General features: G+C 39.6%; 1 protein-coding gene across 1 annotated transcript in view; it reads left to right on the top strand.

Moving 5' to 3' along the window:
- The window catches only part of RELN (reelin), a 446,977-nt gene that overhangs the window by 174,902 nt on the left and 259,256 nt on the right, over positions 1-12,819 (top strand). Inside the window, exons 4-5 of the mRNA XM_054017864.1 lie at positions 4,968-5,038; positions 12,215-12,247. Of these exons, the coding sequence (XP_053873839.1) occupies positions 4,968-5,038; positions 12,215-12,247 (104 nt within the window). The remainder of the gene's footprint in view (positions 1-4,967; positions 5,039-12,214; positions 12,248-12,819) is intronic.

Here is a 12,819-nt window from a genome sequence, read left to right as displayed (position 1 = left end):
TACCTGGGTCTAACTTCCATCTCTGCCTGAAATAACTTAATGCAAACTCTGTTATCTTCTCTCTGAAATGGGTGAATGGTATTTACCCCCAAAGGCAGCAGTTTGAGATGTTGGCTTGTAATAAGTCTTGTGAAGTGCAAAAAAATATTAACAGCGGTCATTAGAAGAGCCGTGACTAGTATTTTTTGTCTCTGGGATTCTAGTTTAAGAACATAAGAACGGCCATACTGGGTCAGATCAAAGGTTCATCTAGCCCAGTATCCTGTTTTCTGACAGTGGCCAATGCCAGGTGCCCCAGAGGGAATGAACAGAACAGGTAATCATGAAGTGATCCATCCCCGGTCGCCCATTCCCAGCTTCTGGCAAACAGAGGTTAGGGACCCCATCCCTGCCCATCTTGGCTAATAGCCATTAATGGACCTATCCTCCATGAATTTATCTAGTCCTTTTTTGAACCCTGTTATAGTCTTGGCCTTCACAACATCTTCTAGCAAGGAGTTCCAGAGGTTGACTGTGCATTCTGTGAAAAAATACTTCCTTTTGTTTGTTTTAAACCTGCTGCCTATTAATTTCATTTGGTGACTCCTAGTTCTTGTGTTATGAGGAGTAAATAACACTTCCTTATTTACTTTCTCCACACCAGTCATGATTTTATAGACCTCTATCATATCCCCACCTTAGTCGTCTCTTTTCCAAGCTGAAAAATCACAGTCTTATTCATCTCTCCTCATATGGCAGACGTTCCATACCCCTAATAATTTTTGTTGCCTTTTCTGAACCTTTTCCAATTCCAATATACCTTTTTCGAGATGGGGCGACCACATCTGCACGCAGTATTCAAAATGAGGGCATACCATGGATTTATATAGAGGCAATATGATATTTTCTGTCTTATTATCAATTCCTTTCCTAATGGTTCCTAAGAATCTGTTAGCTTTTTTGAGTGCCGCTACACATTGAGTGGATGTTTTCAGAGAACTATCCACAATGACTCCCAGATCTCTTTCTTGAGTGGTAACAGCTAATATAGACTGTCTCATTTTATATGTATAGTTGGGATTATGTTTTCCAATGTGCATTACTTTGCATTTATCAACATTGAATTTCATCTGCCATTTTATTGCCCAGTCACCCACTTCTGAGAGATCCTTTTGTAGCTCTTCAGAGTCTGCCTGAGACTTAACTATCTTGAGTAGTTTTGTATCATATGCAAATTTTGCCACCTCACTGTTTACCCCTTTTTTCAAATCATTTATGAATATGTTGAATAGGACTGGGCCCACTACAGACCCCTTGGGGACACCACTATTTACCTCTCTCCATTCTGAAAACTGACCATTTATTCCTTCCCTTTGTTTCCTATCTTTTAACCAGTTACCATCCATGAGAGGACCTTCCCTCTTATCCCATGACAGCTTACTTTGCTTAATAGCCTTTGGTGAGGGACCTTGTCAAAGGCTTTCTGAAAATCTACCCCAGAATGTCCCTCAGTGGTTCTGTTATCCCTTTTGAGCTGCACACTTAGCCAATTTTCAGGGTCTTGTGGGTTGTTTCCATTAAGGAAAGAAATAAATGATGGAGTCAGGTATTTCTATGATGCAATCCTGTTTATTTACAAAGAATATAGATAAAGTCCTGTTTCCCTGAACAGAGTAAGAATCAAACAATAGGAGACAGTTTCTTTGCTCACAGTTTCAAGATTCTTTTTAGCCAATGTGCTACCCAAAAAGTCTCTTAGCTTTTTCTTTTTTTATTAGTGTTCCTTTGGCAGTCTCTTGGGCTTCCTTGCTGTTTTCTTTGTCTGTGTCTGCGATATTTCAGCAGCTTCTCGCTGTCTCGCACTCATATGCATCCATCACTACCTCCAGTACCCAGCACCCTGCGTTTGCATTCAAATGTCAGGGAAAAATCCCTCAAACTGTATAGGCGAACTCCTACTCCAACCTTGTCATGTGCCTATGTTTTGGCTGGCATCATTTGGCTGGTTTTAAATTTATCCTGAATGAAGGCAGCTGTTGTGTCTACCAGCTTCACAGAGGTTTCACCCAACCCCCAGCATAACAATTTCCATTCTAGAGGATCTGTGAAGAGGCCTCTCCATGTGTTGGTTTGATTGAGGAACAGAATCAAGAGGGGAAAATGTCTGCCCCACTTCTCTTGTGGCATTTTCCTATGTGTGCACAGCAGCACAAGGAGCCTGATTTTTGTCACATATACAACACACAACTAACTATATATGTAACATTTCTTTATTTTGGATATCTAGTAACAGCTGGCTTTGGAATGTTCTGGTATTTAGTCTATTGTCTACATTCACTATATCTAGTCCTTTCAAGAAGTCTAGCCAATTGCTCCTGTGGATTGCAGAGCATGTGTTCTCCAATTTGGAGAATATTTTTTTGGTACCATTCTAACCTCTGTACCCATTTTTCACGGTGAGGGTAAGTGTATAAATGTAATAGAAATAATAAAAAATCTCCCTGAATATCCATAAGCTCAGAACTGTGTGCACTTAAAAACAATGTGTGAGTTCTGTACACAGGATGGTGCTTTAAGAATTTTGAAAGCTTGCTGTATTTTAGCTCAAGTTTTTAAAGGAGTCTGTAAAGTTTTCAGAATTCTTTGCTATCTTCATGTGCCAAAATGTATTTCTTCTTCTTCTTCTTCTTCTTTTCTTTTATACTACATGGCCACTGGGTCACAATAACACAGACAGCATGTGCTAATAAAGAAATGTTATAAGTTATGCCATATTTCACACAACTGTAAAAAGTGTTTGAAATCCAAAGAGTCTCCACATGAAGATTTCTTGGGACTTATTTTTTCATTGCATTTGCATTTTAAAAATGTGGTGTACAGCTCACACTTATTGTTCCAGACACTGCAGGAAGACAGACAAGACACCAGGAATGTGGTTTCATTAAGCTGCAGCTTTATTAACACATCTGGGAACTATCCAGCAATAACTCTCATCCAGTGCAGATCATCCCTCTCTTGTAATCATTCCACCTCGTGAAGGCCTGCTCTCAGCCCCCCATCCCATTAGCCTGGTCCTAGTACCAGTGCTGGGACCTCACCATTCTCCCCTCATAAAGGACTAAAGGAGATGGAAAGGGAGGCTTTCTCCTCACTGTACCAGATATTAGGAACCCCAACCCCATTCCCCACCTTCTTTAGGTGATGCCTTCTCCTAATCCGCTTCCAGTTCTGGTTTATCAGGGAATTGGACCCCTCCCCCCACTGAACAATTAACTGCATTGGGCACCTGACAAGTTGTGACAAAGAATTTTATAACCTAAGCTACCCATTGGCTCCCTGGGCTGCTGAGAGGAAGATGAAAAAATGTATCCAATCTGACCAGTTTGGTAGTGAAGGAAACACTCCTTCCCGCCCCCAAAAGGCAACCAGTAGGAAGCCCACAGCAAGGCCCAAAAACTAAGCCCTGCTCTAATTCAAAGGGAAGAAGTGCTGGGGAGGGGCTTTTCTTAGCACACAATAGTGCACTTGGGCAGGGGGAAGGCTTTATAATTGTTGCATGGAAGCAAATAGGCTTATGCTGCACTCTTCTGTCCAACCAATCAGAATCAGCCACATAGCTCCCCTCTTACCTTCTTCCAGCCCATAAGGAGAGAAGGGAGGATGCATTCCTTAAAGGAGCCAAGGATTTTCTTTCCCCAGCTGGTCTAGACAAAGAAACTGAGGGTGCACTCTCATTTTCTAATGATCAAACACTGACTCCTAACTAATTTGCCTTTTTAGTGATCAAATACTGTGGCCAATCCTCTTCAAAACTTGATGAAAACAATTTAGTTTATTAATTAAATTTAGTTTTTTTCTTTTAATTCTATTGATCAGTTCACTTCATAAAGATGCCATTGTGACTAAGAGGAACAGAATGAAATGCATCTGTCCTAAATACAATGTGTTGCTTTTATGGGGAAAAAGGACATTTTAGACATTATTTTTCAAAACAAATACAATTATACATTGTAGCCCCAGTTCTGCAAACTAGTCCTTGCAGATGAGAGCCGGAGTTCCAGCCTAAGCCCCAATGTGTACACAGCTATATTTAGCACACTAGCATGAGCCTCACTAGCACGTCTGTGGACTCAGGCAGGGAAGTTCAAACACCGATGCAGTGTAGACATGCCCTCTGAAACCATTATCAACATTAGCTGGAGTTCTTCCATTAAAGTCAATGAGAGCATGATATCGCTCCAGGTTTGCAACACTGATATAAAATCCCTAATATCTGCAACGTATATGGACATTTTCTATTATATCTACCAAGATGACAAGCTCGATACGCATGTGTAACTCCAGTTAGTGTCAATGGGACTTACATGCATGATCAAAAGACAAATTAAAGCTTCTGAGGAAGGAGTTTTTTTACTGATGGACATCAATACTATGGCATCCCTAGGTGGGCTTTGCTTTGTGAACCCATTGCATCTAAAAGACTGAATTTTACATGTATTCCTTTTTGTTCTGGCAGATACATTACTTTTGAAGAGTAGTGCAAATAAATGTCACTTTCTCCAGAGCTAATATCTCTGTTGCTCCCTGGATCAGCTGATAGGGATTTTATAGGGGCTGCTTTGTGAACATCTCTCCTATGTTCCTCTTATCTTCCACAACAGCCCTTCTCAGGCAAAGCACATCAATTTTGTAACATGCTTAGTCTTATCCAGGTGGTGACCTAAAATCTAATGTCCTCTGCTGAGCTCTGTGCTTGTGAATAGCATATCATGGTGCCTTTTTACTACTAGATGAATCATTTTGGTTCAGGTAAAGCAAAATAAAGTAAATAAAATTAAGTGAAGCAAAATAAAAATAAACAAGTTATTCTTCCAAAAGCAGGACTGGGGAAGAGGGAAAAAAACCAGAAGCTCATCTTTGATTTAACCATCCATTCATATAAATAAGTTTGCCACATTATTTATTGTTGTCTCTTTTTATATTTCCAGGGCTACAGCTACTCACAGAGGCCAAGTTATATTCAAGGATGCCTTAGCACAGCAGTTGTGTGAACAGGGAGGTGAGAGCTACTGCATTTTAAAATTTAATGCCAAATGTGCTTTCTACATTTTTATTCATATCAGTATAATTCATCATGGAAGGAGGCTATTTCATTGATCAGAGAAAATCTGGAGTTAGGATCTCTTTATATCCTCAAGTCAGTTACCTTTTTACATTTGCACCCGCTAATGAGTGATCAGGATTTCATAGGTAGGTCCCAATTGTTAAACAAAAAGGAACATAAATAAATTGAAATAAATCATATTCTGAAACTTTTAAAACATGCTAACCTCTATTTTTGTCAAACACAGGTTGAATAACTATGAAGATATTAAGTGTAAAAAAAAATGCAATACACCTAAAGCTAAAGTTTCATTTACCATTGATCTGGATGGTATTTTGTAGAGAATCTGCTTTCCCATTTTGCAAAAGTAGGTCATCAGATTTCTGCTCGTCAGCTACAACATTTGATCATTTTTAAAGCTAAACAGGAGTGTTTGAAGTATACTAACTTCTTCAAAAATCAAATTGTTGCTACAGGTTATCATATAAATCCTTTTGATGGATGATCTGATAATAAATCTTATATTGTGAAAGTATGTCTACAAACAGGGCATACTACACTGAACACCCTTCATTAAAATACTTGGTGCTGAAGTGGGTATTCATCACTTATGGTGGAAAAGCAAAGGAATTTCTGCATTTACACTGACTCAGAGTTTTATGTATACACTCCCAACAATCCCATTTTCATGCTAGAAGAGACAGTGGAAAACTGGCCAAAAAGTATGTCTGTGGTCAATCCAAAAGAAATATTCCAAAATCAGAGCTGCATCATGTAGATTTATAAATAAGGGGAAATCCCACGAGATAAGCCCTTTTAAGCATCAGACAGAACTGCAGATACTTTTGATGAGTTTGGGAATGTTTTTATGTTCAGTTTTTTATAGGAAGATGCAGCTGAATATTTGATCAAGAGAATGAAACAAACAGAATGGAGCTGTGAGTGGTAGAGTTATGTAGAGCCTTGAAGGTGAGGACAAGAAACTTTAATTTGTTGGGGAGTAGAAAATAGGAAGCAACTAGAGGGATTCAAAGAGGAGGCTGACATTGTCAGAATGATGAGCTGGGAAGATGGTATTAGTAGCTGAGTTTTGAATGAACTAGAAGAACATAATTGGAGATGTTGGGGAAGCCATAATGAGTGGTGTGTGTGTGTGTGTGTGTGTGTGTGTGTGTGTGTGTGTGTGTGTGTGTGTTGTTGTTGTTGCTGTAACACCTAGGAGCCCTAGTCATGAACCAGAAGCCTATAATGCTAGGCGCTGTACAAAGGTTACAATAATCAAGATGGGAGATGAATGCCTGGATCAGTGTTTTCACTATGTGAACAGAAAGAAAAGTTTGGATTTTGGAAACGTAGGGAAGAATTGACAAGATCTAGACATGGCCTTCATGTGCAGGGCAAGAGAGGGGGAGTTGTAGGGGCCTGGGAAGATGGTATTGTGTGAACAGTGGCGGAATTTCAAGAGTGTAGCACTGGAGTACAGTTCTGGATATGTTAAGTTTGCGCTGACAGTGCAACTTCTAGGTGAAGACTCAGAGATGTGGGCTGAGATTGGATGGTGTCACCAGGCCTAGCTTCTTCCCAGCTCCAAAGCATTTGCCGCCACACCCCAGCTTTTGCAGGAGGTTTATTTCTTTAAAAGAAGTTAGCCAAAAAAACATGTTTTCTTGTTTAGGGTGGAGTAAAACTAATACATTAATAAACACTTGCCGAAGTAAAATCATGCTGGCAAAGCATTAGACCTGCTGAATTACATTACATAGCTCTAGATGGGGTAGGATAGTACTGTATAGAAATAGTAAAGCTTTTGTAAAGATAGCTAATAGTATAGTACTCTGGAATAAGGCGAGTATCAGTGGATTAGAGGGGTGGCTAATGTAGTTGCAGCTAACTAGAGAAGTGTCATAGGTAAGGCTATGTTTTAGTCAGGGGTATTTTTAGTAAAAGTCATGGACAGGTCACAGGCAGTAAACAAAAATTCACAGCCCATGACCTGTCCATGACTTGTACTATATACCCCTGAGTAAATTTTGAGGTGGGGAGGAAGTCCATGGGTGCCGTGGGTGCTGCAGGGGAGCGGGGGTTGGCAGCGCTGACAGGCTCCCTACCAGGCTCCGGGCCTCCTCGAAAGTGGTGACATCCCTCATCTCCTAGGTGGAGGCGCAGCCAGGCAGCTCTGTGTGCTGGCTCCACCCCGAGTGCCAGCTCCGCAGCTCCCATTGGCCAGGAACCACAGCCAATGGGAGCTGTAGGGGCGATGCCTGCAGGCAGAGGCAGCGTGCAGAGCCCCCTGAAGTAAACTCTGCCCAGAGTCCTCCCTCCCAGGCCCCAACCCCCAGCCCTGAGTCCCCCACCCAAACTCCTGCTGCTGCTGGAGGAGAGGGGCATAGTGGCCCAAGACTGCCCCAGGATTTGTCAGTGCAGCTGGCCCAGGGGCTGCCTAAGCTGCTCAGGTGGCCCCTGAGCCAGCCGCACTGGCCACTGCAGAAGTCACGGAGATCACGGAAAGTTACGGAATGCGTGATTTCCATGACCTCCGTGACAAACTCGCAGCCTTAGTCATAGGACCATAGAAATTAGAGATGGAAACAGATTATTCCCTGCCAGTGCAGAATTGTCCCTTTGATGCATAATTTCTAGCTTTGTCCAATCTAGTGTTAAATGTCACACGTTATGGGGTTTCCACTGATTCCTTAAGGAGACTACTCCACAGTCTTAGAGATATCACTGTAGGGAAGTTTTATCCTGAGATTCAGCCCAAATTCTCTCTTTTTTTTTTTTTTTAATTTTCTTCATCACTTTCTACGATAGTTACGCAAGATGTGCTTGATCGGCTTATTTTTTTCGTACATTGAAACATAAATTGGAGGCTTTTCTAGGCACACTTTGAACAACAAATAAAAAACAGAATATAGGCTCTGAGGCTTGACCACAATAGTATTTTATAAAACTACACGGAGGGCTTGAGTTCAGAAATGACAGAGTTCCTTGACTTGTGTGTCCATGCAAGTAAAGCAATCCTAAGGCAACATACTCTGGAGGAAAAGATTCAACCTCAGTGTTTGAACAGTTGTTTATAGTAAATAGAAAGTATTTGCTGCAGTCTGAAAAAAATAATTTATTTTGTTCTTCCTCAGGATGCTAGGGGGAAAAAAAGAGGGAGATTAGCATCTTACATATTCTTCACAACATACCATGAGAATCTATTCATATGCCCCTTTGTGAGGAACTGATGTGCTATAGCTAACAGTCCCTGGATTTGAAATTCTGGGCAAGACTCTTTCCTAGAAGAGCTGATGACCCAGTAACTCACTTCCCCTTTTGATCTAACAGAGTCTAAATTTGTTAGCTATCAGAGCTCAGCACAAAGTCAATTTGTTTACTAAGGATTTTGCTTGTAAAAGTGAGGATTATTGGCGGCTCCTTATAATAGGCTTTGACTAGCCTGTTTTGAGTTATATACACTCTGATGTTTACTTGCTGCTGTAGACAGGCTCTGAACCCTCCTGTACATGTCATTTTTACCTACCCACTTTCAGGTGTCTCTAGTCTGCACTGGCATTGGTGTGTGTTAAAACACATTTATTTTGTGTTATGGTAGCAGTTCAGTTCTGGGTAGTGCCGACTTTTATTTAGCTAACACGTCAGCTACTGCAGTTTCTCACTATCTTATTTCCCCTTTCCCATTTCTCTCCTCTCCTGTTCATCCAAAACACTGCTTCCTTTCCTGATGATGTAATAACATCTTCCCCTTACTTGTGTCTTTGTGCTGGCTTCCACTTGTTGTCCACATAAAATTCAAACTGTTAATTCAAAGGACTCAGTAATTCTGTCCTCTCTTATATATTTGACTTCATTGGCTCCACCACTCCCTTTTATTCCTTTCGTGTTGCTCATGATTGCAGCACAACTTCCTTTCTCTCCTTCAATCACTCCTTACTATGTGCCTTTTGCAATGCTGCCCCCTACACTTGGAAAAGATTACCAATCATTGTATAGCAAGCCTCCTCCTTTTCCTTGTATTGCTCTGTATTGTACCTGCTCATGCCTAAGCACTGTTGGAAAGTGTGACTCTATTCTTTGCATGGCACAATTCATGTGTGGTAAAGCACTGTCTAGGCACTAACTATTTATTATTTATATTAATTGTTATTTAAATAACGTATAATCAACTCATTTACCTAGTTTTTAAAAAAGAGAATGTCATCCCCATTGAAGCTATATGCATTTTTAATCCACACACATATGCCATATACATTTCAAGCTACCCACATGTGTGTCTGAGGGGGATTTGTTAACTGAGAATCATAATTTTAAATAAATATTAAATACTCTTTTCCCCCTATCATTTGTCAAGTTTATTATAAAAAATAAGTAGGAATTTTTCATGGTTCTATATTACTTTGTTTTGGAGCATATGCTATTTTGTTGAACTTTAGTGAAATAACTTGAGGAGACTTAATTTCCCTCTCCACTGTGCAGTATCAGCCTGCATATAATTTATGTTGCTTTAAAATAAGTAATCCTTTGGACTGATAAAAAGTAGATTTGAGAATAGTTAGAAAACCACTATAATCAATTTTGTGTGATGCTCCAAATGTATAACATTTTGGGACCTTAATTATAATACCTGAAGGTCAAAACAGTGCTGTATTGCAATAAAATATAAAATGTAATAAAGAAATTATTCCTGGGGAGATGAAAGTCTAGGTTCATCACTCATTAAATGGTAAATTCATAGCCCTTGTGTAATTTGTCATCTTTAGCTGAGGCATTTGAATGACAAATTAGGTGAGGGGATACCTGAGGCAAAAATACATCAGCATTTGGATACAGTAGAGATGTGGGAAATGTAGTCCCCCTCAACAATGTTTATTTGTCACAAAAGTATTTTGTTCTACATTTAGTGTTTGTCTAACTCCACATTTTGTTTTTTAAATTAATAATTAGTTGTGCTAATATAAATATGCATAATTATCATCAGTTTGGTTTAATGGGCAGGCCATTGTTACAACTAGATTTGTTTTGCAGTGTGTTGTGTATATAATTGAAAAGCCCGTGTTTTTATTTTATTTTATTGAGCCTCTTAAGAACCTAATCCTGAATTCCTTGTCCACACACAGAGACACACCGAAGTCAATGGGATTTGTGTGTTTAAGGCTTTGTTTACACTTGGAGCATGATTCCCAGTTCGAGTAGACATATTTGTGATAGCTCTCATCAAGCTAGTGCGCTAAGAACAGTAATGTAGCTGCAGGTAATGCAGGCACCAGCGAGCAGTGGCATGGGCTAGCTGCCCTGAGTATGTTCCAATGGGGTCCAGTCAACTAGCCCACGACACCACTCACCGCTGCCCATGCTACCTTGACTACATTACTATTTTTAGACATTACCTTGATGAGAGATTGCACAAGTATGGGCATTTGAGCCGGGAATCACATTCCCAGCTTCAAGTGTAGATGTAGCCTTGGGGTTGCAGGATTGAGCCCTAGGCTACCTATTTACTATTTACATAGTAATTTAAGATAGCATCTTTTTTTTTTAAATACATCATTTTTCAAGACATCATGGGCTGCATTCTCATTTACAATAAGGCTCATTAACAGGAGCTTTAGAGTATGTCTACACTGCAAAGGGTCCCTGGAGGGCTTGTTAGTCTGGTTTTTAGCTCGTGTGGAAACCTGTACCACCACATCCACTGTTATTACCCATGCTAGCTAAATTAAAGTTAACATGGGTAAGCCTATCCATGTTACAATCACACCTTCACTTTGTAGTGTAGACATAGCCGAAGAGTGAATGAGAATTAGGCCTCCTATCTTCATTTTCAGTTCAGGGTGTAGCTCTCTACTTGGAGCACAGAACCTATTTTATTGGTTTGCTCTCAATAGCTAATGACCTGTTTAAATTCAGATGACACTGGGGAGAAATCCTGCTCAGCCAATTGATCGCTACATCAATGGCCTAATACTACATTATCATAATCTTGTGTCAATGACCAGCAATACAGTGGCTTCTAAACATCCGCTTCCCCAGCTCTATCCTCACAGGTATTTATTATCTACTGATGATCTGCATCTAATGATGTGGGAAAGAAAATGGCTACAATGTCAGTGACAGAAGTCTTGTTCTGAGTCTGACCATTTATAGCATAAAGTGTTTTTTTTAATCCTATACCATATCTGTACAGCAAATGAAGAAAGATTGATTTTCCTCTACCATCGTATCAGCAAAGTCCCAATCCCCAAAATTTTTCCATGTGGTGAACAACTTGGTTAATTCAGGATGTTTCTATCTAGTAAGAGTCAAGCTCTTCCTCTCTGCAAGGAGTTTTCTGGATAAGAATGCTCAGATTCAGCTGCCTAGTCTGTCTCTGTGGTAGGAGGAACAAATGCCGAACCTCCTCTGGTTTACTTTCGGATTATTACATAGTGTTAGTAAAAGATCAAAATCTCATAAGATTTTTAAATTTCACACAGGCCACAACCATGCACTGGATTTTTAAAATATATTTTATTGTATCATGGAATAATGGAAATGACAGATGGAAAAGAGCTATCAAGGACCTAATTCTGCAAAGCACTTAAGCACTTGCTTAATGTTAAACATATGATTACGTGTTTTGCTGAATTGGGGCCTCAGTCAGCCCTTATAATATTATTTTGCAATTCTTTGTACAATATAGTGTAGTTTAAATGACCCAAGTGTGTGTTCTTTTGCTTCTTATCATGGGCAACTATTCCATAATCCTAACAGATTTCAATCTCCGGAATTTTTTGCTGATATTCAACTTAATTTTTTCCTGTATTAATATCTTCCAATTATTTCTAGTTATGTCTCCTGGCCCCACTTTAAAAATGTTCTCTCTGTCTACAGGTAAAATTTCTTGTCATTGTTATTTAGTGTACTTATTGACTTTTAAGTAGAGAACAATCCTACCATCATTTTCTAGATGTTTGTTTTTATCATATTTAATTTATACCCTGTTATTCATAAATTAAAACTTCAGTGTAATTGACTTAATAATATGTATGCTATTACAAGATAGTTTACATTGTACATAATTTAAATACAGTATTTAATTCCTATTTTAGTCAAAATTCACATATTATGTGTCTTTATTTTCCGCAGCTCCGACAGAAGCCTCACTGCATCCTCATCTAGGTATGTGCTAAAAGTGTTTACTATTATTGTTATAACTTGAAATCACTAGTTTTTTATACACAAATAACCTGTAAAGTCATATAGAAATTATTGCTTTGGGGAAATTCAAATAAATATGAGACTCATTTAAAAGGGATCAAATTAAATCTAGTTCTGGTTGGTTTGCTATTTATCATGATTTTTTCATTGCCACTTGCTTATTGGCTCTGAGTTCTTGCAGCATGAATACATGGTGTCTCATAACTTTCCTTTCTAATTATAGGCTAGATTACCAGTTTGTGATTTAGCCTGTAGTAAGAGATACTGTGCTCGTGCACCATCCCTGGAGCAGCCTAGTAGGAAGATTGTGCACCTGTTCTTCCTGCTGCTTCAGGGAGGGAGCAAACTACAAAAGATCTATACCTGAGGAAGCGTACAACTCCTGACCTACTGCATTAACTGTGTTGCTGGGTAAATTGTGGGAAGGGTTGTCAAGACTCCGTCCACTCCTACTCCTTCCAATCCATGTGGCATGACACACTGGCGCAAGGGAGTAAGGGGCACATTAGCCTGCTTATTACTCTTTAATGTCA

Source organism: Malaclemys terrapin, chromosome 1 (assembly GCF_027887155.1).
Source record: "Malaclemys terrapin pileata isolate rMalTer1 chromosome 1, rMalTer1.hap1, whole genome shotgun sequence".
Taxonomy (NCBI): domain Eukaryota; kingdom Metazoa; phylum Chordata; order Testudines; family Emydidae; genus Malaclemys; species Malaclemys terrapin.
Note: the sequence above shows the minus strand (reverse complement) of the source record. Positions and strands in the feature narration are given on the sequence as shown.